General features: G+C 41.6%; 1 protein-coding gene across 4 annotated transcripts; it reads right to left on the reverse strand.

The window, feature by feature from the left end:
- Positions 1-1,141: 1,141 nt before the first annotated feature.
- On the reverse strand, positions 1,142-20,042 carry GEM (GTP binding protein overexpressed in skeletal muscle). 4 transcript variants are annotated; one of them, XM_033126408.1, is made up of 5 exons: positions 19,938-20,042; positions 18,166-18,505; positions 5,220-5,296; positions 4,226-4,430; positions 1,142-2,432 (listed from the first exon to the last, which is right to left on the reverse strand). In XM_033126408.1, the coding sequence occupies exons 1-5, from the start codon at positions 19,956-19,958 to the stop codon at positions 2,155-2,157; spliced, it is 921 nt and encodes a 306-aa protein (XP_032982299.1). In that variant the 5' UTR covers positions 19,959-20,042; the 3' UTR covers positions 1,142-2,154. The 4 variants fall into 4 exon arrangements, with proteins under 4 accessions (XP_032982299.1, XP_032982303.1, XP_032982302.1 ...); XM_033126412.1 differs by lacking the exon at positions 19,938-20,042 and adding an exon at positions 19,531-19,617; XM_033126411.1 differs by lacking the exon at positions 19,938-20,042 and adding an exon at positions 18,791-18,945.
- Positions 20,043-25,845: the final 5,803 nt, after the last annotated feature.

Raw genomic sequence — 25,845 nt, forward strand, 5'->3', positions numbered from 1 at the left:
ATGTGACAATGAAAACTGACATCTCTTGAGCTCTTTACAGTGTAGCAGATTAAAATACAGCAGATTAAAATCTCACAACAAACATACAAGGTTGGTGTTATTATTCCTAATAACATTCCGTTTTGTGGATATTATATTATACATATATATTATATATATATTATACATACATATATATATATATATATATATTATAATATTATTCCATTTTGTGGTTGAGAAAACTGATGGTTAGAAAGGTTTAACTTTTCACTACCACAAAGACACACTCACGTTAATTGGCCCTGCCAAGATTCACCTCAGGCCTGTGTAACTTGAATCATTACTCTTCTCACTTCCCTGTACGGTTTCCTTGAGCAATTCAAAGATGCAAAGCGCACAGAGATAGGAACCTTTGCTCTGAACTTGGGAAAAGGAGGACAAAGCCAAGCAGAGACACCTTTTAAAACTGTGTCACTTTAGTCAATATGTGAGGTCCCATGATTGTCACTATGAGTTTGTGTCTGATTACAAACTGAGGAAGCCAGAGAAGATGTGAAAGAAGACCAGGAAGTTCCAGTCCAGCAAAAGGGGTACACACCGCCATTGGAAAGATGCCACATGATTAACGTCAAACCATATTAATGTCAGAGAGGAGAATTTGGTTAAAGCCTTGCCTGACTAGATCTCAGACTGAAAAATCATGTTTCCTTTTATTTTTCTTCTAATCCTTTATAGTTTCCTCTAATGCTTTAGTCAAGCTTAGGACCACAAGCCGTCAGGGAGCAAAGCAAGGCCCATCTGTTCAGCCAGGAATTTGCCAGACCAAAGTGAAAGATCAATCTGGCTCTTACTATAACTTAGCATTTAGATGACCCCAAATACTTCCCAACTGTATCTGCCAAAAGTAATTTTGCATTTCTGTGAATCATGGTTCCAAAAGAGAGATGTCAGGGATACTCTTTAAAACAAATAGAGACTGGCCTATTGTTAATGAAAAGAAGAAATGAAATAATATGTGTATTTCTTTAGAATGTGTTTATTCTAAAAGCTATATCAAAATGTGTAATCAAAATCATCCTGTTTGGGGAAGAAAAACAGTTAAGAATGCCCTTTTTTCAAAGATTTTATTTCTTTTATTATAAGACATGTAGGTAAAAACTTGTATATTCTGAAAAAGATAGAAAATGGTACTAAAATGGACATTTTTCTTATTAAGAAACATGTCATAAATATGATTTATCAAATGTTAAAGTGGTTATTATTTTGCAAAACAGCGAAAAATAGAGCAAAGCTGTGGCATACAAGGGTCAACTAAAAGTACTGGAAGTATTTATGTTTTGTGCTATAAAAATTCAGACCTTTGATATATTTTAAAATTTGGCATTTTGCACTCCAGGTTATCAATAATTCAGATGACTTTAAAAATAATGAAACATAAATGGTGGTTTGACTAAGTAGAATTTGATTAAAATAATTTCCCCCCGAATAAAAAATTATAAGACACAGAAGTAAAGATACAATTTTTGAACCCATAATGGTACATGTATCAGTTCCCAATTCTATAAATTTTTGGATGCTCAGCTGTGGGCATGAAACAAAAATTGTTTACTAAGCTTTAGTTTCCAGCAAGGTCCATCATTTCTTTCACAGCTTGATGGAGCAATAATGGTCATGATCATGATAAACCCAATTCTACAGTCCTAGCTCCATGAATATAAGGTACAGAGAAAGAAAATCTCCCTCCTTTGAATAAACACTTTAAAACATTCCTATATTTGTTTATGACCATTGGCTTCAAATTCACCTATCAGAACAGTGGAGGAGGGGGGAATGTAATAATGAAATGTTATTGTTCTAGGCATTTTTTACTGGGCTTCAAACCTCTGCTCTCCAAAGGAGAGAGGAAACATATGTGAACACTAAACACATCCTCTAACGAGTCTTGGGTGTTCATGTAGCAAGGTCAGACTTTTTCTGTAAATAAATATTGAATCTTTACAAAGACTTTCATATCCCATGTATTTTGTTGCCCATGATACTAACACATTAATTCCCAGATGCACTAGGAGAAGCCACATCTAACAGTACTTAAGGATCCAATCTAATATAGATTATCAGTCCTGATGGCCATCAACGATGTCCACCAGGAGGATATCTGGGTACTCTGGGTGCCTAGAGCACAGAGAGGTCATGGCAGGATTTGGACTTGAGCTTAAAGGCCATGTTCCTGTTGTTTTTGGCGACAATCTTTCCCCAGAAGCGCCTGGCTTTCCTGGGGATGCTCTCCCTCCTTTTTTGGTAGGCCAGTCGCCTCTCGTTCTTCTCCTTGCTGTCTCGCCGAAGGCGGACCTGCCGCACAATCCCCTCAAACAGCTCCTTCACGTTATGCTGGACTGCTGCGGAGGTCTCAATGAACTTGCAGTCGAACACCACAGCACAGGCTCGCCCTTCTAGGAGGGAGAAGAGAGGAGAAGAAAGTCAGAGGGGCTACACAGTATGATCCCACACAATACACAGCCAAGCTGGAGGACTCCTGACTTTAAATGGTCCTCAAGGTAACTCTAAGTCAGTCACAGATGCAATGAGTATAGGAGGCACTGTGACACATGTCCTCGGACCGGGGCATAAGTAGAAGCAAAGAATCTCACAGGGAGATTCCCGGAAGCAGGAGAGATGGGCTTTAGACCTGGCCTATCAAATTCACTGTGTGAAGGTCTCACTTCATCAAATATAGTAATATTTATTATAACAGTAAAAACCATAGCCTTAATTTATTGTATTTACTATGTGCTGGGAACTGCTTTATAAACACTTCTGAATGCTCACAACAGTCTTGAAAAATACATTATCCCTTTCAGATAGATGAAGAAACTGGGGTTGTGGGGGTGGGGAGGGCAGTCTTTTAAGAATTTGAGAGAATTCACATAGCCTATAAGTAGCAGATGTGAATCCAGGCCTGCTTTATTCTCAGGCTCATGTTCTTTTTTTTTTTCACCGTATATTTTTTATTTATTAGTTTCAGGTGCACAAAATAATGTAATAGTTAGACATTTATCATTTATATCCCTCACACTATGTCAATCCCCTTCCCCCCATCCACTATCCCTCTGACATCACACACAGCCATTACATTTCCACTGTCTACATTCCTAATGCTGTATTCCACTTCTTGTAACTATATACATAACATATAAACTTGTAGTTGACATTCATTATTGTTCGAGGCTCATGTTCTTAACTTTTTATTCTGAGTCAGTTTCCTGAATTAAAAATAATAATTTTACTACATGGCTTTCCTCTTAAATTTTTTTTTTAAGATTTGATGAGATATTTTGAAAAAATTTTGAAGATTTCACAAATATATCATACAGCTACAGAAAACTATACAAACAAGCTTTTCTGGAACAGTCTCAATTTCAAATGTTCCATTGTATTTAATAACTATGTGTCCAAGTTTTGGTTTCAAAAAATGATCACTTGTAAATACTCATATCCTAAGAGTAAGACATTCCAAAACTAGTTGTGTCCATTAAGTGCTTACCAGGTTTCTTTTCTCCTGAGCAGAGCTTGGCAATGCAGTAATTTATTTTTTGACCTTGTACCAAATCTGTGTTAACCCAATAAAATATTAAGGGTCCCAGTAGCACTTGGGTGCCCACTCAGCAAATAGGAACTACACCTAAAGTAAATATGAAAAAATGTATGTGACATCATCAGACTGATGTCTTAACTGAAATTTAGGAAGCAAAGAGTACGGGTAGGAGGGTGTTTCCAGGGTCTACAGGAACCAGAGGCAGCCAGAGTAGAATCCTTATCCTCAGTGAAACTCTTTCCCACAGTTCCCCTAAATCAGAGTTCCCATCCTTCTTGCATGAAGATGTTATTTCCACTTCCCTGAACACTTGAGATCTCTCTGGAGAAAAGAAAGGACCAGCAGAAAACGTTAAGGACTGCCAATAAACCCCTGACCACAATCTCCTCCCTAAAATAATTCCAGGGAAACTGTTGGGGGTGGGAAAACTGGAATTCTACAGGTCGACAAGTTGAACAAGGGAGCAGCACCCAGCACAGAGATGACCTGCCACAAAGGTGAGAGTTTTAGGGTATACATAAAAGTCCACGTAGCATTTTAATGAACTCCTGGTTCCAGCTTCATGAAAGAGGAAAAAAAAGAATACCTGTTTGAAAGAAAATGCAGGTGACCCAGACATTATTTCTATGACATTAGCACCACTACTTTTACCTGAAACAGACACTTCTCGGCACCGCACCAGGTCACTTTTGTTGCCAACCAAAATTATAGGAATGTCCTCTGTCTGCCGGGCTCTGCGGAGCTGAATTCGCAGCTCAGATGCTTTCTCAAAGCTGGCTCGGTCTGTGATGGAGTAGACAATCAGGTAGGCATCACCAACTTGCATGCAGTGGTCTTGGAGCCACTCATTCTCCCCCTAATGAAACGAGAAGACTTTCCATGAGTGCAGTTTGACCTGGAGCATGAGGCATCAGTTTGCAAAGAAACAATGCATGTATCCTGAAATACCTTGGCTGATGTGAGAAAGGAAGAAAACTTATTCCAACTCCCCAAAATGCATCAGTGTTCCATGGCTGCAAGATGTCTGGTGGCTGTAAAGACTGCTAGCCCATAAACTACTTATGCCAAGAAGTTTTTACTGTCCAATTCCTCCTACAGCATGAGTTGACAAATTATACAATGATTCTGCCAAACATTATTTCCAATTTCTATCTAAACTACCAACAATGAGCCTTTTCTGACTTCCAAAGAACTTCCTTTTGCCTTTCCCAAGTGATTAAATTTAGAACCCTTCTGTGAGAATAGGAGGGTTCTTAATAAATAGAAAGTCTAGCCTATATGCACAGAAGCCCCAAATCTTTAACAAGCAAATGTTGAAGACTAGTAGTGAGAATGTCAACTTCATGTAATATGGTTTTATATAGTTTAAAATTATCATTCATACCTATTAGCACTTTCCCTAAAATGAATATATTTTTTTGTATTTTTAAATATAACTAAGGGCAACTTGCTTGTTATTCAGAGCTCATCTGTGAATGACCTGTTCCTTAAAACAGTCTCATACTTCAGCAGTAAATGCTTTTAATCAAGAAAATGAGCCTACCTCATCTGGAACACCAAAAAGGGCAAGGTCACCCTCATACCCAACAGCTTGTTGGAAGGCAAACCCTGAAGAAATTTACAGAGAGCTCTGGGCTCCACATACCTTATTTTCCCACATGTCCAGGAGCATAATTGTTGCACTTTCCCCATCAACAATCAGTGTTCGCTCATATGTATCTTCTAGAAATAAAAGAACAGTGATATTGGAGTCAGGCAAACAGGCAACACTTTTACTTAAAAGAGTCATGCAGAAAATTTTGCTAGAAAGTAAATATACTACAGGCGGCCAGTTGGCTCAGTGGTTCGAGCGCAGTGCTCATAACACCAAGGTCGCCGGTTCGATTCCCACATGGGCCAGTGAGCTGCGTCCTCCACAACTAGATTGAAAACAATGACTTGACTTGGAGCTGAGCTGTGCCCCCCTACAACTAGATTGAAAACAACGATTTGACATGGAGTTGATGGGTCCTGGAAAAACACACTGCTCCCCAATATTCCCCAATAAAAATTTAAAAAAAAAAAAAGAAAAAGAAAAGGAATATACTAATATGCAGTTAAATATATAAATGTGCAGCTATTCAGAAAGGCAAAGTACTATTTTTTATCACCTTCAACAATATTCTGTTTAATAAGTATATTCCTAGACTTGTTAAGCAGAACACCTAAATCCTCTGAATGTATATCACTAAACCACTTGAAGTGAAAGGCATTCATTTTCCTCATTCCTGGAACTTTTATATAAGAAAAGCATTTATGATATAAACTCATTTTAGAGCTCTTGACTCAGATTCAAGCTCCAATGCCCTGAGAAAACACTAACTGCCCAGTGGAACTGTAAGCCCCGTTCATAAGCCTCAGATGGAAATCTACTGTACCTTTAAGTGGGGTGATTACTGGCAATTTCAGGAACTCTGAGCTCAGAGACATTTCTCTTCTTTTGAGACATGCAAGAAAAAAACTCTTGAGACTATGCCTGTTTTGGCTGCAGTTTTCTTCCTTAAAAAAATGTAGTTCCCTAGGAATAAACAGGCTTGTTTTTCTATCTTAAGTACAGCAGAAGTGCAGCCTCCAGCTCTACTTGGTAATGGAAACTTTCCGCTCTGCACTTGAGCCCAGATTGAGTGTAGATGAAGGGTGAACAAAGCACAATGGGCCAGAGCAGCTCCAGCCCGGAAAAATCAGTGAGGCAGGGATTAACCGAGTTAACTGGGATTTTAGCACGAAGGACTCCCATAAACTCCATACAACCGGGCCCATCCCTACCCTATTTTCACAGTGAGGTTCCTTGTCTTCAATTTCATCACTTGAAACTTATAATTTTCATAATGACTTTTTGTCATTTTTCTTTCTGTTCCTTTTGCATGGAATCTAGAAGACAGGAAGTGTCTGGTAGGACTCATCAAAATGGTGGCGTGAGGTGAGCCTCTGTAAAGCTCCCCTGAAATTTACAACAATCGAACAACAATAACTCCACAAAGGACTCCCTGCACAGCAGAAAGGCAAGACGAAGAGGCCCACCCACTACTGAATTCACTAAAAGGTGGGTGAATCACGTGAGCGGGGGAGGAGGGAAGAGAGAAGTGCGGAGACTGAGCCGCAGGGACGCAGGACGCAGACATAGCTCAGTGCTCCGAGTTCACTGCATCCCGGAACTACCACAGCTGAAGGAGAGGGAAGAACTCGGACTGCTAGGGCTCTGCTATGGCACACAGAGCTGAGGGGGCAGCATATAACATGGCTGAACCCAAAGCTCACGGCAGAGACCTCAGAGAAAAGACTGAGGGAAGAAGGCTGAAAATGGTGGTTTAAGCCCTCACTGCCAAGCAGAGAACGGACGCCTTAGGCACTGAGACTACCCGCCCCCTCCCTACCCTCCCAAAGCTTGCCCTGCCCCCACCTGCCCCATGCTAGAAGCAGAACAGTAGCAATGTCAGATCAAAAGAACACAATATTTGCTGTTCTGAGAACTGTGGACTGCAGACACAGTTTCACAACGCAATTAGTTCCAGCAAAGGGGAGGGAGCTGTGGAAGCAGGACTGGCTGTAGTGGTGGTCGCCGCCATTGCTCTGGCCACCTCTCACAACTCACCCGCCCCTGGCCCCACATATCTGGGCAGATCCCTTCAGGAGTAAACAGAACTGCTGAAACAAACGGGCTCTGAATCTCGTGCAGGACGAGCTTTGGAACTTCAAAAGATCTCCGCATACCCACACAGACACTGCGCCCTGTGACCCAGGCGAACTATTAACAGAGGAGAAGCCCGTCTCCCAGGGAATCCCCGCATTGTGTGAGAAGCTGGAATAGTGCAGAGAAAACATAGCACTACCGTGTGAGAGAGAAAAAAAAGGCTGCAGTCGGAGAGAAAATAAAACATTCTACCAACAAGTATTAGAAAACAAAAGAAAGACCTCTTCCTATCAACCTGTTGCAGAAGCCACTCCTGTAGATGTCTAGGAAGAGAAATAATAAATCAGTAATTGCCATGAATAACCAAGGCAACAAGACAGCTCAGAAAGAAAGTGAAAAGTTTCCAGAAAAGGAACTTAAAGATGGAAATATGTGACTTAAATGACAGAGAATTCAAGATTGCAGTTATGAACAAACTCAATGAGATGCAATACAACACAGAAAGGCAGTTTAATGAACTCAGAAACACAATTAAAGAACAACATGAGCATTTTACGAAAGAGACTGAAATTTTTAAAAAGAACCAAATAGAATTTGTGGAGATTAAGAACTCATTAGAAGAAATTAAGAATGAAATAACCAGCTTAGGAAGTAGAGTTCACCAGATGAAGGAAAGAATCAGTGACATTGAAGATAGATACCTGGAAATTACACAGATGGAAGAAGAAAGAGACTTCAGACTTAAAAGAAATGAAAGCACTCTGCAAGAACTTTCTGACTCCATCAGAAAGAGCAATATAAGAATAATGGGCATACCAGAAGGAGAAGAAAGAAAGAAGGGAACAGAGAATATATTCAAACAAATTGTTGATGAGAACTTCCCAAACTTGTGGACAGAATTGGATCCTCGAATCCAAGAAGCAAATAGAACACCTAATTACCTCAATCCCAACAGGACTTCTCCAAGGCACATTGTATTGAAGCTGTCAAAAATCAACGAAAAAGAAAGAATCCTCAAGGCAGCCAGGGAAAAGAAGACGGTAACCTACAAAGGAAAGCCCATTGAATTATCATCAGATTTTTCAGCAGAAACTCTACAATCCAGGAGGGGGTGGAACCAAATATTCAAACTATTGAAAGAGAGAAAATATGAGCCAAGATAATATATCCACCAAAGATATCCTTTAGATATGAAGGAGGAATAAAGACCTTTCCAGACATACAGAAGCTGAGGGAATTTTCTAATACATGACCTGCACTACAAGAAATACTAAAGGAGGCTATTCAACCACCATCAACAGGGACAATTTGTGGCAACCGAAACATAAAAAGGGGGAGAATAAAAGCCTGAACCGGAATATGGGAATGTAGACAGTAAGCATGCTGAAGAAAATGGAATACTCTAAATATCAAGCTTTCTTTTACATAAACTTAGGAGTAACCACTCAAAAAAAAATCCAGAACTGAAATATATACTGTAATAAAAGAAGAAACAGAGGGAAACATCATAGAATACCACAATACAGAAATAATAGACAACAACAAAAAGGCAAAGAAACAATAGAAACACAATCTTACCAGAAAACTAAAGATAGAATGACAGGAAATACTCACATATCAATAATCACTCTAAATGTAAATGGATTGAACTCACCAATAAAAAGGAACAGAGTAGGAGATTGGATCAAAAAACTAAACCAAACCATTTCCTGTCTCCAAGAGACACACCTCAGCTACAAGGACAAGTATAGACTCAAAGTGAAAGGGTGGAAATTGACACTCCAAGCAACTGGTACCCAGAGAAAATCAGGTGTAGTCATAATGATATCAGATGAAACAGACTTCAGGGAGAAAAAGACAACCAGAGACAAAGATGGACATTTCATAATGGTAAAGAAGTTCACAACAAGAAGACATAACAGACCTGAATATTTATGCCCCCAATCAGGGAGCAATGAAATATACCAAGCAACTACTAACAGAACTAAAGGGAGAAATTGACCAAAACACAATTATACTAGAGGACTTAAAGACATCATTGACAGCTATAGATAGATCATCCAAACAGAAAATAAATAACGAAATAGCAGCCCTAAATGACACATTAGATGAAATGGACATAATGAACATATATAGAGCACTTCATCCTAAAACATAAGACTATTCTTTTCTAGTGTACATGGAACATTGTCAAGGATAGACCATATATTGGGACATAAAATCAGCCTCAGCAAATTTAAGAAGATTGAAATCATACCAAGCATATTCTCTGATCACAAGGCTTTGAAATTGGATATCAACTGCAAAAAGAAAGCAGGAAAAAACACAAATACATGGAGATTAAACAACTTAATTTTAAAGAATGACCGGGTTAAAGAAGAAATTAGAGGAGAGATCAAAAGATACATAGAAACAAATGACAATGAAAATACATCCTACCAAATTTTTAGGATGCAGTGAAAGCAGTTTTAAGAGGGAAATTTATATCATTACAGGCCTATCTCAAGAAACAAGAAAAATCCCAAATAAATAACCTCATGTTACACCTTAAAGAACTAGAAAAAGAACAACTGAAACCCAAGGTCAGCAGAAGAAAGGAAATAACAAAAATCAGAGCAGAACTAAATGAAATAGAGAACAAAAAGACAATAGAAAAAATTAATGTGACCAAGAGCTGGTTCTTTGAAAAGATTAACAAAATTGACAGACCCTTGTCTAGACTCACTAAGATAAAAAGAGAGAGGACACTAATTAACAAAATCAGAAATGAAAAAGGGGAAGTTATCATGGACACCACAGAAATACAAAGGATCATCCAAGAATACTATGAAGGACTATATGCCACCAAATTCAATAACCTGGAAGAAATGGACAAGTTCTTAGAAATATACAGCCTTCCAAGGCTGAACCATGAAGAACTGGAAAATCTAAACAGACTGATCACCAGTAATGAAATTGAATCAGTCATCCAAAACCTTCCCAAAAGCAAAAGTCCGGGACCAGATCGCTTCACTAGTGAATTCTACCAAACCTTCAAAGAGGATCTAATACCAATCCTGCTCAAACTCTTCCAAAAAATTGAAGAAGAGACAATACTCCCTAACTCATTTTATGAGGCCAACATTACCCTGATACCAAAACCTGGTAAGGACAACACAAAAAGGAAAATTACAGACCAATATCTCTGATGAATACAGATGCAAAAATCCTAAACAAAATTCTAGCAAATCAAATACAACAAAGCATTAAAAAGATTATTCATCACGACCAAGTGGGGTTCATCCCAAGGCACAAGGATGTTTCAACATATGCAAATCCATCAATGTGATACATCACATAAACAAAATAAAGGACAAAATCATACGATTATATCAATTGATGCAGAAAAAGCATTTGACAAGATACAACATCTATTTATGATTAAAACACTTAATAAAATCGGTATAGAAGGAAAATACCTTAACATAATAAAGGCCATATATGACAAGCCCTCAGCTAATCTCATAACTAATGGTGAAAAACTGAAGCCCTTTGCTCTACATTCAGGAACACGACAGGGCTGTCCCCTATCACCTCTACTTTTCAACATAGTGTTGGAAGTCCTTGCCAGAACAATCAGGCAAGAGAAAGAAATAAAAGGCATCCAAATTGGGAATGAAGAAAAATTCTCACTCTTTGCAAATGACATGATGCTATATACAGAAAACCCTAAAGAATCCACCAAAAAGCTATTAGAAACAATCAACGAATACAGTAAAGTTGCTGGCTACAAAATCAACGTACAAAAGTCTATTGCTTTCCTATATACTAACAATGAAATCTCAGAAAAAGAAATACAAAAAACAATTCCGTTTGGAATTGCAGCAAAAAGAATAAAATACCTTGGAATAAACTTAACCAAGGATGTGAAGAACCTATATGATGAAAAGTATAAGACATTTTTGAAAGAAATTGAAGACACAAAAAAATGGAAAGACATTCCGTTCTCATGGATTGGAAGAATCAACATAGTTAAAATGGCCATATTACCCAAAGCAATATACAGATTTAATGCAATCCCCATCAAAATCCCAATGGCATTTTTTAAAGAAATAGAACAAAAAATTATCAGATTTGTTGGGAACCACCAAAGACCCCAAATAGCCAAAGCAATCTTAAGAAAAAAGACCAACACTGGAGGTATCACACTCCCTGACTTTAGCTTGTACTACAGGGCTACAATAATGAAAACACCATGGTATTGGCAGAAAAACAGACACATAGACCAATGGAATAGAATTGAGAATCCAGAAATAAAACCACATCAATATGGACAATTTTTGACAAAGAAGCTAAAAACATACAATGGAGGAAAGACAGCCTCTTCAATAAATGGTGCTGGGAGAATTGGATAGCCACGTGCAAAAGAATGAAACTGGACTGCTGTCACCATATACCAAAATTAATTCAAAATGGATCAAAGACTTAAGCATAAGACCTGACACAATAAACTGCATAGAAGAAAACATAGGTACTAAACTTATGGACCTTGGGTTCAAAGAGCATTTTATGAATTTGACTCCAAAGGCAATGGAAATAAAAGCTAAAATAAACGAATGGGACTACATGAAACTTAAAAGCTTCTGCACAGCAAAAGAAACCATCGACAAAATAAAGAGGCAACCAACTGAATGGGGGAAGATTTTTGCAAACAGTGCCTCTGATAAGGGGCTAATATCCAAATATACAAGGAACTCATGAAACTCAACAACAAAAAAACAAACAACCCAATTGAAAAATGGGCAGAGGACCTCAAGAGACATTTCTCCAAAGAGGACATACAAATGGCAAATAGACATATGAAAAAATGCTCAACATCACTAATCATCAGAGAAATGCAAATAAAAACCACAATGAGATATCACCTCACCCCAGTCAGAATGGTTATCATCAACAAGACAAATAGTAACAAGTGTTGGAGAGGCTGTGGAGAAAAAGGAACCCTCAGACACTGTTGGTGGGCATGCAGACTGGTGCAGCCGTTATGGAATTCAGTGTGGAGCTTCCTCAAAAAATTACGAATAGAATTACCATATGACCCAGCAATCCCTCTCCTGGGTATCTACCCAAAAAATCTGAAAACATTTATACATAAGACACATGTGCTCCAATGTTCATTGCAGCTTTGTTTACGGTGGCCAAGACATGGAAACAACCAAAGTGTCCTTCGATAGATGAATGGATAAAGAAGTTGTGTTATATATACACAATGGAATACTATTCGGCGGTAAGAAAAGATGATATAGGAACATTTGTGACAACATGGATGGATCTTGAGAGTATGATGCTAAGCGAAATAAGTCAGAGAGAAAAAGCACAGAACCATATGATTTCACTGATATGTGGTATATAAACCAAAAACAACAAAAGAACAAGACAAACAAATGAGAAACAAGAACTCATAGACACATACAATAGTTTAGTGGTTACCAGAGGGTAAGGGGGTGGGGGGTGGGAGGTGAGGGTAAGGGGGATCAAATATATGGTGATGGAAGGAGAACTCTCTCTGGGTGGTGAACTCACAATGGGATTTATAGATGATGTAATACAGAATTGTACACCTGAAATCTATGTAATTTCACTAACAATTGTCACCCCAATAAATTAAAAAAAAAAAAATCCAGATGACTTGTTCCCTTACGTCCATCTGGGGGAGACATTCCCTGACCATCTACTTAAAACTGCAATACCTCCCTCCTAATATTCCTTACTCCCTTCCCTATTTTATTTTTCTTCATTGTACCTATCGCCACTAACATGCAATCCATTTAACTTACTTATTTTATTATTTTCTATCCCTCTCACCCCCCAGAATGTTAAGACAAAGATCTGTGCTGTTTACTGCTATAAATCCCAGCACCCAGGCAAGTGCTCAGGAAATATTTATCAAATGAATGAATGAATGATAAATATAGCACTGCGGCTGTGAGCACAAGCAAACCTAAATTACAATCTGAGTGCCATCTCTTATTAACTATGTGGCGCTGGGCCTTAAGCTCTCTGGGCCTCACTTCCTTCATCTGTGAAGTGGAATTGATTAAAGTATCCACGTCTTAGGACTGGGTGACAATTACATATATTAAGCCTGGGTACAAAGTAGAAATGCAATAAATACTAGCTATTATCATCACTTCTTCCTATGGAGGCAGTTGGCTCTTGCCATAGTCAGCATTTCCTGCTATAGGTAAATCTTAGCTTAAGAGAGCTATGTTGGGGGAACCAGGAGATTTCTTATTTTATAATACTGAGGAGTTTCTAAAGAGCAATGCTTCTGGTTTAATGTTTCTTTATCTAGGAACTGGAATCAGGAAAGGGAAAGAAAGGAAAACACGGACAAATGACAAGAAAGTTAACCAGGGGTGGCTCTATGTTTCTGTCAGTTTTCCCACCTCCTTTAGGTGTCATTCTTCTAATCAATGGTAATTGTTTCCCACTGGGGCATTAAAAATCCTTTATTCCTACCATGTTTGCCCTCCACAATATTCAACTTGAATAAGATCACTGTAGGAATGCACAGCTTGGCTTACTGAGGAGTAGGGTTTCATGACTTCAACAGGCAAATTTATACAACCAAATGGTTGTATAAATCAGAACCTGAACAGCACAGATTGGGAGGAAGGATCTGACTGCCCCTTACCACCTTGGAGTTCTTTATATTTTCTCTAAAATCTCTCCCTGTACTCAGAAAACTCACAAAAACACTTTCTCTGCCCTCAGCCCATCACTCAAAAGCAGGTACAAGGAACTCCTTTGAATCTCCAGTAGTTCACATAGAAACACACTGTATTCCAATAGCTAAGGAAAAAGCAAACAAACTTTCTCTGGGGAAAAAAAAAATGGACTAAGAATTACAGCTGTGAAACTAGAGCCAAACTGCTTTGCTGTTCTGGAAGGTTCCTGACAGGATCATTCTGTCTGGACTTACCTCTGCCAAAAAATCAATGTGTCAGAGCATAGAACAATACATCTCCACCCTGCTTTGTGCGTATGCCCTACATCTGGATTTATATACTGCCTCTGGCTGCACACACCAAGGATTCTTCAAACACACAATGCATCCTGCTTAACAGCCTTCCGCGAATCAGGAGAGGGCCTGCCTGCATACAGCCAAAGCTCTAGTTTCTTTTCCTCCCTTAAACACTCACTTTCCAGGTTTTTCAAGTGCTAATCAGATAAGGAGAAGAGAGATAAAAGAATATGAAATTCTAGAAGCGTCCTTTGAAATTTGCCCTGGGTTAAGATGTGTGGAGAAAAGTTTGAGGCCTTCTGGCTTATAAGGCTTTTCAGTAACTTGGTCTGGGGAAGCTCTCACTTCTCCAGTGCTCTCAATAAAAACTGGGGGTGTACACTCGCATGCTGTCTATCAAGAGAGATCATCCTGAAAGGGTGAGGTGGAGTTTCTATGATTGGGCGATTACAGTCAGTAGCCATTTTCCCTGGGCTAGAGCACCTCGATTTGTCTTTTCTCATGTGATCCCCATTGTGCTTGAAGGACACTTCTGCCCAAGACTGGCTCAAGTGCTATGTGTGGAAGCTGCACAGGACTTCTCTCACATGCTGGGACTGGCTTCTGCAGCCCCTCAAAAGTTCTGAGACTCCAGAATCCCTCTCCCCAAAAACTCTCAACTGCTTTCAGCTTTCATAGCTGAAGGGATCCCAAGGAACCCTGGAAGTAACAGCTGCTCTAAGAATACTGTCCTCCCCTCTAGTGGCTCATGTCTCCTTTGTGAGTCTCACAGGGCCCCAGCTAAGAGTGACCAAAGTGGATGGGGACTACAAGCAATGAAAGTGCCAGTTTTGAAAGATAAGCATTAGGAAAGGAAATGGTAGATTCAGAATTAGCTCTAACTAACAATACTCATTTCATACTTGCTAAGTGCAGGCACTATGCGACATGCTTAATATATGTTATCTCCTTTAATCCTCTTAGTATCCTATGTAGTAGGTATTATCCCTATTTTACTAATGAGGAAGCTTGAGGAGTATCTTGTCCAAGAGAAACCAGCTAAGTCAGTATTAAGGCTGGGTTCCACTCCCCATGATCAGACTGCAAGCCCGGTGCTCATTCTGGCACTGCCTGTGTGTATGTGCAGTACCTCCTCATCTCTCAGGGCTTACAAATCCTTACTGTCCTGAGGGTCCAGCTTGGAGACCACTTCTTCCATGAGCCCTTTTCTGATTTCTACATGCAGAAGTCATCTTTTCTCCTCTGAATTCTCACAGCACTGTCCTTGCACCTATTTCTAGACAATTATCACATCTTATCTTGAGTTATAGTTGGTGTATATCTGATCTCTATTGCATATACTGTAAGCATCTTTAGGGTAGAAGCCCCCTGACTCTTTGTGTATCCCCAAAGTGCTTCACTAAGTTACATGGTATATGTTCAGTAACTAATTATTCAGGGAGGAAGAATGGATGAATGAGTAAATGAATGAATAGCATTAAATGTGTACACAGTCATAAGATTATTGTAATATAACCATACAACATCCATCTTTATTAGGAGAAATAATGATGAGAGTATTACATAGATTTTTCTTATGTTTAATACTGAAAAAAGAACAATGTAGGGGTATGCCTTGGAAAACCTTCCTCTTGGGAAACATAAAGCCAACTAGTGATTCCAACAGCCACCTACAGATAAGGGATGTAATCCTAGACGGTATAAATTAAGTTACTCAAATAGGACACACCTGAGAAACTTCTTGTTGTCAAAGACTCTCTACTTGAGGAAATAAGAAAAGGAGTCTCCCTTCTGCCCCCATTAAACAAAGAGGTTTCCTAAATATAGAAGCCTGCCTTCCCAAATTCCAGGTATGACTTGGTCTTCATGCTCTATGCTTATGGGGATACCACCCTCTGCATAGATGCCACTCTAATAAGTAAACATTTTTGAAAGTCTGCTATCTACTTTTTCAATTCCTCCCTCTTAAGAAAAAACAAACAAAAACTCTCAGTTGGTCTCTTCCTTATGCCTATCCCCAAAGCACTCAATTGTTACTTCTTAAGGTCTTCGTGAATTTTTCTTTGCTCTGAGTTATAGCCACTGATACTCAGTTCCTTCCTAAGAGAATATGCTGCACCTTATTCATCACTGAGGACTAGACAGCCTAGAACAGACCAGGCATGTGGCCAAACCCAGCCGAAAGTGCTGTCGTACAGTATTTGGACACTAAATCCAAGGGCTGCAGGATACAGTGAAGGGACACAGGATTTGCGTTCAACCACAACTAGATTTGAATCCTGGCCGTACCACGGGCTGGCTTTTTTCACCCTGGGAAAGCCATTTGACTTCATAAGCCTCCATTTCTTCACCTGTAAAATACAGGTATTAAGTACCAAATTCATTCAATTTGTCAAGTATTATCAAAGAAAACTTATGTAAAGTACTTAGCACAGTGCCTGGCACATAGCAGATTCCCCATCAATGGTAGAATAAGAACAACACCAAACTAAAATTACAAAACCCCGAGTTCTAATCACAGCTAACCCACTGGGTGATTCTAGATAAGCCACTTGGTATCCCTGAGACTCAGTTTATTCATGAGTACAGGAATTTTATGAGGACCAAAATAAACAGTAGCAAATATAAGGCACCCAATAAAGTGCCTCTCCCATTGCAAATGATTCTAGATGTTAGCTCTCCCATTTCTCTTATAGCCACAGTCATCCTTTACAAAGAAAGAGAAAAGAAAATGTACAATACTGACCCTATCTCCTCCTTGACTCATTTAGCTATACTCTCTGAGATTCCAGTGTGAGAAGAGAAATCAATGTTCTATCAATGAGTAATCATTTATAGCCCAGTTCAGGAGCTACCTTCTGAAGCAGTTAACTCTCTGACAATAGAGATAGTCAAGGAGGATAAACATTTAGTGGAAGTGGGCAGACAGTACTGAGGAAGGACCGGGATTCCTATGCAGCAAGTGCAGGACAGAACTGAGTCATCAGTGAGGTATCTTCCTACTCTGGAAGTCTGTGATTCAGCTGTGATTCGCAACTGAGAGTACAGACAGAGCATGCCTCTTAGACAAGTACTGGCAATCTCTTTATTTCTACAGCTGCAAATTGGGACTTGCAGCCACCTTGTACATGTATGGTAAGATACTCGTAGAAGCTGTGGCTGCAAGACACTATAAATACCATTAACTACTAGGATCCTCATATCATTTCCCAGAATATAGTGCTATGCTTTAGACATATTTGAGTCATACATGCATTTTGGATTCTGTCACCTCAAATCAGTTTTGGAAACAGGCACTGCTTAAATAATAAATATTTTAAATGAGATTGTACAGGGAAACTGTCTTGAAAAACTAAGACGCCATACAAACATACGTATCATCACTGTTATAATTCAAAATATTTAAAAATATTGTATTATTTCAATATTACAAATACAGATTTTAAACTACTTGCACCTTCAAGAGACTCTAACATTGGTGGAAGTAAACTAATGAGTTGGTTTTTCAAATCGGTTTGGTTTTAGGAATAACCATAAAAAAAAAAAAAAAAAAAAAAAAAAAAAAAAAAAAAAAAAAACCTGTGTCTACACTGAACTCTTGAAAGGTCCAGGTCAGCTGGTAAAAGCCAAAAGTGGGAGCTGGACCCTCTGGCTCTGCCCTCTTTAATCAGTGTCCCCCAGTCCCTTTGGAGCTGGAATCGAAGAGATTCCTTTTCTGGGCCTGGTTTTATCTACGAGCATTTTCATTTCCTTGTCGTGGGGGCCTGTGCCAGAGCTTTTCTGGGGACTCAGCTTCCCAGCCAGTGCCAACAATGCATAACCACAGTTCCCAACTCTGCAGATAAATGACCCACCCACTCACTCTTCCTGCCTGGACCACTGCTGACAGAAGCCCACTGGGGCTGGACCACCTACCTTCCAGCACCTCGCAGTCGCTGTCCATGCTGTCATGCACGCCCGCAAAGATGTTGGCCAGAGTGGACTTGCCAACCCCCTGCTCCCCTATGAGCACTACCCTGTAGTAGGTGTTCCCTGACTCAGAGGAGATGACTGAGTCCGTAGAGTCAGAGGACCAGCTCCTGCGGCAGTGGTCCTCAGGGGCAGCAGAGTAATGGTTGCACTGGCTGTACTGGTGGGGCTCTTTCTGGACTATCAGATGCCTGCCATCAGCTGGGATGCTCCAGCGCTGTTGCTGTGGCTGCATGCCCACAGTGCCCTGGCGCATGGTGACATTATTCAGAGTCATTGTTGGGTCCTGGAGAGCAAAGTGGCCAAGATGTTAGCATTACTAAGCATGAGCGAGAGCTCAGGGGACTCAAATACACAGTCAGTCATCAGTGATATTCTATTAGATGGTGTGAGACCCAAGTAGTCCTAACAGAAGGAACACCAATGAAACAGTCCCCAAACCCAACAAGCTTTCAACTGGACACACACACACACACACACACACACACACACACACACACACGATTAGTAACCAACTCCTCAGGCAGACTGTCATTTGCAAAGAGTAAACAGTACCGTTAACATCACCCACTACTCTGGAGCTTCCTCCATCCTCAAGGAAGCCTTGAGATCCCCACACACAGCTGGCACAGAGGCAACCAGAAAGAACCAAAGCCTCAAGAGATGGCTTGAAAATCAAGGAGTTAATGGAGCTGGGGAGGAGCAGCCCAGGTTAGCTGCACTTGTCTAAACATGGCTCTTAACTGCACCAGCATCCTGTGGGCTTTTGTGTCTTGGTGGGAAACACGTGGCAATGACATCACTCCCCCTGGCTGGACTGGACATATTGGAACTTCCATGTTTAGTAAAGTTGCCCTGATGCTCTCCAGCCTCCTGAATAAGCTATTATTTGGAGGTGGGGGAGAATTTCTGTTTGTGGTTTATGCCTCAGCTCTGCCCTCTTGCCCACAGATATCAGTTTCAAACATCACAGCCCCAAGCCTTGTTGTTCTGGTAAGGAAATGACCTATTCACGTTCAGACTTATCAAATTTGCAGAGAAAATACTTCATTCTTTTAAACCACGTCTACTCTGAGAGTTCTTTAATTTAACTCAGATTTCCACTCTTTTGACAGTCAAAGAGTCTCCTAAAGGACATTCAACAACTTGGTTACAACTTTCCCTTTGCAAGACTCCCCTCGCACGGAGGTCCGTTCTCCCAGGCTACCTGAGATACAGTAGAAGCATTCTCATTTTAATCAGCAAGATCTGGTCATTAGAATGAGAAGCGGACAGACACTCCCCTTCCCACACTCGCCCCACACTACACACCCCAACACGTCGGCCTCTGGCCAGGATGACCTGCTGGTGTTTTAATCTTATAAGCAGCTCCTCAATTGGTACATTTGCATTCAAACAACAAAAGCATTAAGTATCACTTAGTACTGCCCTCTGACCACTCAGTCTGTAGGAGGTAACCCTCCTAACAGAACTAAGGAACCGGCTGATTACAAATAGCATCCTTTGCACCTTAAACTCTGCTCCGCCCTCCGTCCCGCCCCCCTTTTCCCCCGACCCCACCCCCCACCCCCACCGCCTGAAAACCACAGCACCCACAGCACGTTCCAGGGGTTCTGATCTCAACTTTGAAAGTTTTGCGGGCTGGGAACGTCCATTCCCTCCCCAATCATTCCCGGCGACAAGAGGAGGGCTCTTCCAAAATCGAAGCGCCCCCTTACCTGGCTTGACCAGGTGTGCATTCGTGTGTCGGTGCGTTGCTGTGCCCGTGAGCGCGGCGAGCCCGGGCTGCAGAGCACGGGGTGCTGGCGCCCAGCCGCCGCCGCCCGGCGTTTAATAGAGTGCTCGCCACCGCGCGGGGCTTTTCCCTGACGTCAGCGCCTCCGCTGGGAGGGACGGTTCTGCAGCAAACTTCGAGTTGCAGCCGCTTCACTAAATCAGTTCTTCGAAGTCATGTGATCCCTCTCCACTTTTAAAATCAACGACAGTTTAGTCCCGGGCTCATTTATTTTATTCTATTTTATTTTTACTAGGTGAACGCAGGGAAATGGAAAAATACACTTCATCGTGCTTCCCAGCAAAGCATTTGCGAACTGTCGGGATAAAGGATGGGGGAAGAGGCAAGTTGGGTTGCTAGCCCAGCTTTGCCAAAAAATAGGATCGTCGAGCGCGCAAAGGCTTTAGCCTCTAGAATGGGGCTGCAGCAACCTTGAGTGGCTAGGGCTTGTGCTCGCCTCATGTTCTGCACGGAAAACAGCTGCTCTGTCACCTTCTCTTCGGATGAGGGAGAGAAAAGATCCCTGCATTACTTTCCCTTCTCTGACAGGGACCCAGAGAGAAGGCGCCAGAGAGAGGTGAGGAAAGGGGACAAGACCTTCGAAAAGGGCAGTTTTGAAAAATAATTAGGTTCCACCAGATTGTGCTAAATGTTGCCGGCCCTCCTGCGTTGGGCCAGGATGATGAGGCCCCTCAAGCAGAGAATTTAATCAGCATCCCAATCTCTGTGCCAGCAACATCTCTGTGCCAGCTTTCTTGGGATGGCTGGGCCTGGGCATAGAGCCAATCAATGCCTCTCGGCCATGGGCAGGAGCCCTGAGCCAGACACTAGGGCCCATATCTTCTGAGAGATTCCTGTGAGAAAAGGGCACAGAATAATAATAATAATAATAATAATAATAATAATTACTATTTACTAAGTACCTCTGAGTACCTATACTCAATAAGTACTCTTAGGCCTTTGCAGTACCTCAGTCCTTACCACAATTCTGCAAGGTATTTATTGCTACCCCATTTTATAGAGAAAAATAACACTCAGCCACAAAACTTGCCCAAGGTCACAGTCAAGATTCAAAACCTGGTTTGCCTAATTCTTTGTACTGCACCACTAGCTGAAGGGTTTCAGTGAGCACTTTCTGGGTACGTGGGCATTTCCCAGATGCTGTGTTTGGAGATGACACTGGCCTTTCCAACACTTAAATCCTCTTTTCCAACTAGCTTCATCTCCAGGTTGGCTAATGGCTCTAAGAAGCAGCCAAAGGCACCAGCGTCTATTTGAGTGGCTGGAGACTGCTGTGAATAGAGTCCATTCTCAGTTATCCTGAAGGCAGTTATCTGCTTTGGAGATTATCCTAGTTGTAGCTGCTGAGACCTACAGGCCCCAAGTTGGCAAAGGTGGAATCCACTGACTTTAGAGCTCCCTTAGTTCCAGGTCCCTGGCCCCAACCTCCTACTTATTTTATACCTAAGGAAGCTGAGACCCAGAGGAATGACTACCACTGTGTTAGTAGATGGCAGAGCTGGAAGTAGAACCTGGGTATCAAAACTTCCTGGATGGTGCCATTCACTTCGATCAAGTTTTCCTTCTGGGCTTAGCCAGGAAGGATGGCTACAGATGTGCAAAAAACAGAAGAGTCGGGGAGTAAGGAAAGAGAGAAAGAGAGATCATCCAAGAGTATATTGCTGACTCCATGCTAAAAACAGATGTAAAGTAACTTGTGAGTTACCTGCATTTCAGAATTATCCATACTTTTTCCATGCTGAGCCTCCTACTCTGCCAAGTGGTCTCAACAGAAACATTATGTGAGTAAAAATTAAGAATCAGAGTTTATAAGCATATCATATAGCCTCTCAATCCTACTTTTGCCCATTGATAAGAACCTAAATCTTCACACTAATAACAACCTAATTCTATTAGGCAATATCCACTATCCACTATGTTATAGGCAATATCTACTATGAACTAGTTTTCATTCATGTATATGAGGCAAAGAAAACAAACTCTAAAATTGGGGAGCATAAAGTCTACTATTGATTCTGAGTACAGCTATGTTGAGTTTGAGTAAAAGAATCTGCCTTCTTAAATTTTCTGTCCCATTAGAAGCCAAATGAGAAAACAACAACTTAGAGTTTCAACAGTTAAATTTGAGCAAATATTTAGAAAGTCACAGTTACACCTCAAAAAAAGCATATTTGAGAGCCAAATCTTATCCAGCTGAGTCCCAGATCCCTGGTCCAGGATTCCAGCTCATTGGAACCAATCTAAGGCTATGCAGCTGGAGGGAAAAAAAGTAGAATCAGGGCATTTGGACAAGTGGTGAGTTCTGAAGAGGAAAAAAATGGCAGAATATTATAGTGTTTTGTTCTATGAATTATTCTCTCCATATTACCTTCTGCCAGCATTGGAAGGCTTCCTCAGGTTCGAGCTACTGTATTTCCCCGAAAATAAGACCTAACCGGAAAATAAGCCCTAGCCTGATTTTTCAGGATGACATCCCCTGAACATAAGCCCTAATGGTGTCTTTTGGAGCAAAAATTAATATAAGACCCGATCTTATTTTCGGGGAAACACAGTAACATGGCTAGGAGACAGAACTCAAAACAAAAATAACATTTAGTGAACTCTATGCCTGCCTTGTCCCAGTTAATCCTCATCATCACTGTCCTTACCCATGTTTCATCGATGAAGGTGCTGAAGAATGAGGTGAAATAACTTGTCCCAAGGAGCTAGTAAGTAGCAGCGCGGTGCTCTCTGGGGCCAGTCTTAACCAACTGTTCTATTTTGAGTAGGGGATATACTTCAACCCTATTCCCTTGCTAGCCCCACCTCAGCCTATTCTCTTTTTAACTCCCCTCAAAAGAGAAGGAATTTTGATTTGATTGAGAAAATTCTCCAGGGAATGACAGTTTTGAAGTTCCTTTTATGCATTAGAAGCAAAGGAAGAAACATAAGGACCGTTAAATGAAATCCATTGGTGGTAGATTAAGGGGGTGGGAGAAAAGAAAGGGGAAATTTCTGGGATTGGATAAAAAGCAAAATGGAGAGACACCTACTTCTTCTACATTAGGGGTACAGGATAGTTTATAATCAACATTTACAGCAAGCACACAGAGATGGTATATGGGGAACAAGATAACAATGAGGGGTTCTGTGTTCTTGGGCCTGCAGTTGTGACTTTGAGAGGTCTGGGAAGAAAATTATTCTGACATTTCAAAGATGTGTTGTCCTAGATACATAAGAACAGTGCACAGGGCTGACTTCAGGTAAACATTGACCTTTGCTAAGAAGCTATAAGCCTGGAATGTGACTATCCACCACAACCTTCCCAGTTAGGAATTTATAATTTAACTATCCTGTGTGGGTAATTTTTGGTCACTGAGCTTGTCAGCCCTGCCATGTGGCCCCGTGAATTTGTCAGGCTTATTTCATAGCCCCTTTTCCATTCATAAGTTCAAAAAGGAATGAGAGAAAGAGGTAGGGAAGGAGGAGTAGAATCTTTGACCAGGACTGTAGGTTAGCCCATCAGAGACTCGTACAACCATAGTATAATATTACTTTGAATCTCATCCCTTGAAAACTCTTGGCCCAGGATCTATATATCTGTAATACTATCAAAAAAGCAATAGGACATCTTGCGTGGGCTGATCTTCTGGTGAGACAGGTGGTGAAGTCTGTAAAAACTGGCTTAGTTTTATGTACTGTGGTGTTAGGATGTGATATTTGGAGTTGTTGCAGCCATCTTACCACCATGAGAAAACCAACCAGAAGGTAAAAATCCAATGTGTTGAGGATATCAGAGTAAAAGGATGGAAAGAGCTTGGGACAAGGATGACATCACTGAGCTCCTGGACCAATTCTTGAAGGTTTTTGGCTATTATGAGTAAAATTGCTATAACATCTGTGTAACAAGTTTTTAAAGAAATAAGTATGTAAGATACTTGGGAGAGGAATTCCTGAGTCACATGCCAAAGATAACATCAGTCTGATGTCTAAAAATAATTCAGAGGGGAGTGACGTCATAGGAATGGCGGCAGCAGGGCGCACTTTCTGAGTTCTCCTCCGGATCTTATTACAAACGGGACCTATAACCCATCAAAGAACTCTTTGCTCATCACACAGAACAGCTAAGAGACTCATGGATTACTTGAAGCTAAGGATTACTTGAAGGTGCGCTAATTGGGCGAGCAGGGGAAGGAAGGAAGGGAGCGGAGTGAAAACGCGCAGACGGCGGCGGCGGTGGCGGCGGCAGGGAAATCCCAGCCCGCAGCGGAGTCTCAGCCGGCGGCGGCGAAAACCGCGGTGGCACCCGCAGTTCCGGGCACACATGGGATCCCAGGGCGGAACGGAGAGCACAGAGACCAGGAGGTGGGCTCTTTCTCTGCGTCCCACGGCTGATTTCTCCCACAGGGAGGGCAGCCAGTGGGCCCTGGGGCGGACAAAGAACAGAGACTCCATACCTGGGACCCTCCCCCGCCCCGCTCTTCCAATCTTACCCCCGCCCTTCCAGAGACTTAAAATGGCCCATGAACTGAGGAGTAGTGTCAGATTACAGAGGAGCCGTAGTAGTGCTCAGGCTCTGGGAAGCATGACAGGCAGCCCTGACCCAGGGAGGAGACTGGGAAGAGTGTGATTTTGGCTGGGCTAGGAGAGAAGAGACTCCTCCACCCCCAGCCACCACCTTTTCTGGCCTGCGGGAAGAGGGTGACACGCAGCTGGGCTGGGAGAGAGAAGACCCCTCCATCCCCAGCCCCCACCCTTTCTGGCCTGCCTAGGGCGGGGCAAGAGCAACTGCAGAGACACTCCCAGGGATCAGCAGTAAGCCAGACGCAGCTCTGGGCTTTCAGCAGCTCAGAAATCTCCCGCCTGCACCCCCCCCCCCATATACACACACACTGAAGAAGTGCCCTAAGACCCAGGAGTAGTGGACACGGGGCTGGTGGGGTTACTCTCAGTGGGCATATGTGCAGGAAAGGACAGAAACTGCACTGACTTTGTAAAAACTATCATTCAGACCCCTCAGGCACACGCATTTAAGTCTGCAGTCCCAAAGTCACTCTGGGCACCAGGTGACCGGCTCTGCCTGCACAATAAGCAGGGGGCTCTTTGGTACAGCAGATGACAACCTGGACATTACTTGGTGGGCTTAAGCCAAGACTGTCACTGCTTTTTGTTTTGCTTTGTTTTGCTTTGTCTTTATATCTTTAATATCTTTGCCTGTGTCCAGTGGGGGTTATCGGGTGTTTTTACATGTGAATGTATTTGATTTTTTTCTTTGTTATTGTTGTTGCTGTTGTGCTTGGTGATTTGCTTTGTTCTGAAACTGCCCTACCAGGGCCCAGCTTAAGAGGCACAGGATTCAACATATCCAGAGGCCAACTCCAGACCAAACCAGAGTACTACCGGGTTTGACCTACAAGTCACACACCCAGAGGGAATTCTCTGCAGGCACTAGAGCCCATAGAGGCCAAACCACATTTAAGTGGTCAACCCTCATGCAGCAGAACGCCCTGCGGGGGGCAGAGCCAAGTCTCACAACGAGTCAGCCCAGGAGTAAACACCACCTACTCAAAGCACAAAGCAATTAAAGATCTTCTTGACCAGGACAATATACACAACACAAGAGTCACCTTTGGAGGACACGCAGAGGAGAAGAACGACGTAGTGCAAGTCAAATATAAAGGACACATACAACATAAGATAACCTAGCAAGAACTAAGAATTCTAGGGGATCTACCTAATACATCAAAACAAACACAGAGAGTCAGCCAGAATGGGGAAACAAAGATACACGTCCCAAATAAAAGAACAGAAGAAACCTCCACAACTGGAACCAAATGAAGCAGACGTAACCA

This window comes from Rhinolophus ferrumequinum, chromosome 14 (assembly GCF_004115265.2).
Source record: "Rhinolophus ferrumequinum isolate MPI-CBG mRhiFer1 chromosome 14, mRhiFer1_v1.p, whole genome shotgun sequence".
NCBI classification, from domain to species: Eukaryota; Metazoa; Chordata; class Mammalia; order Chiroptera; family Rhinolophidae; genus Rhinolophus; species Rhinolophus ferrumequinum.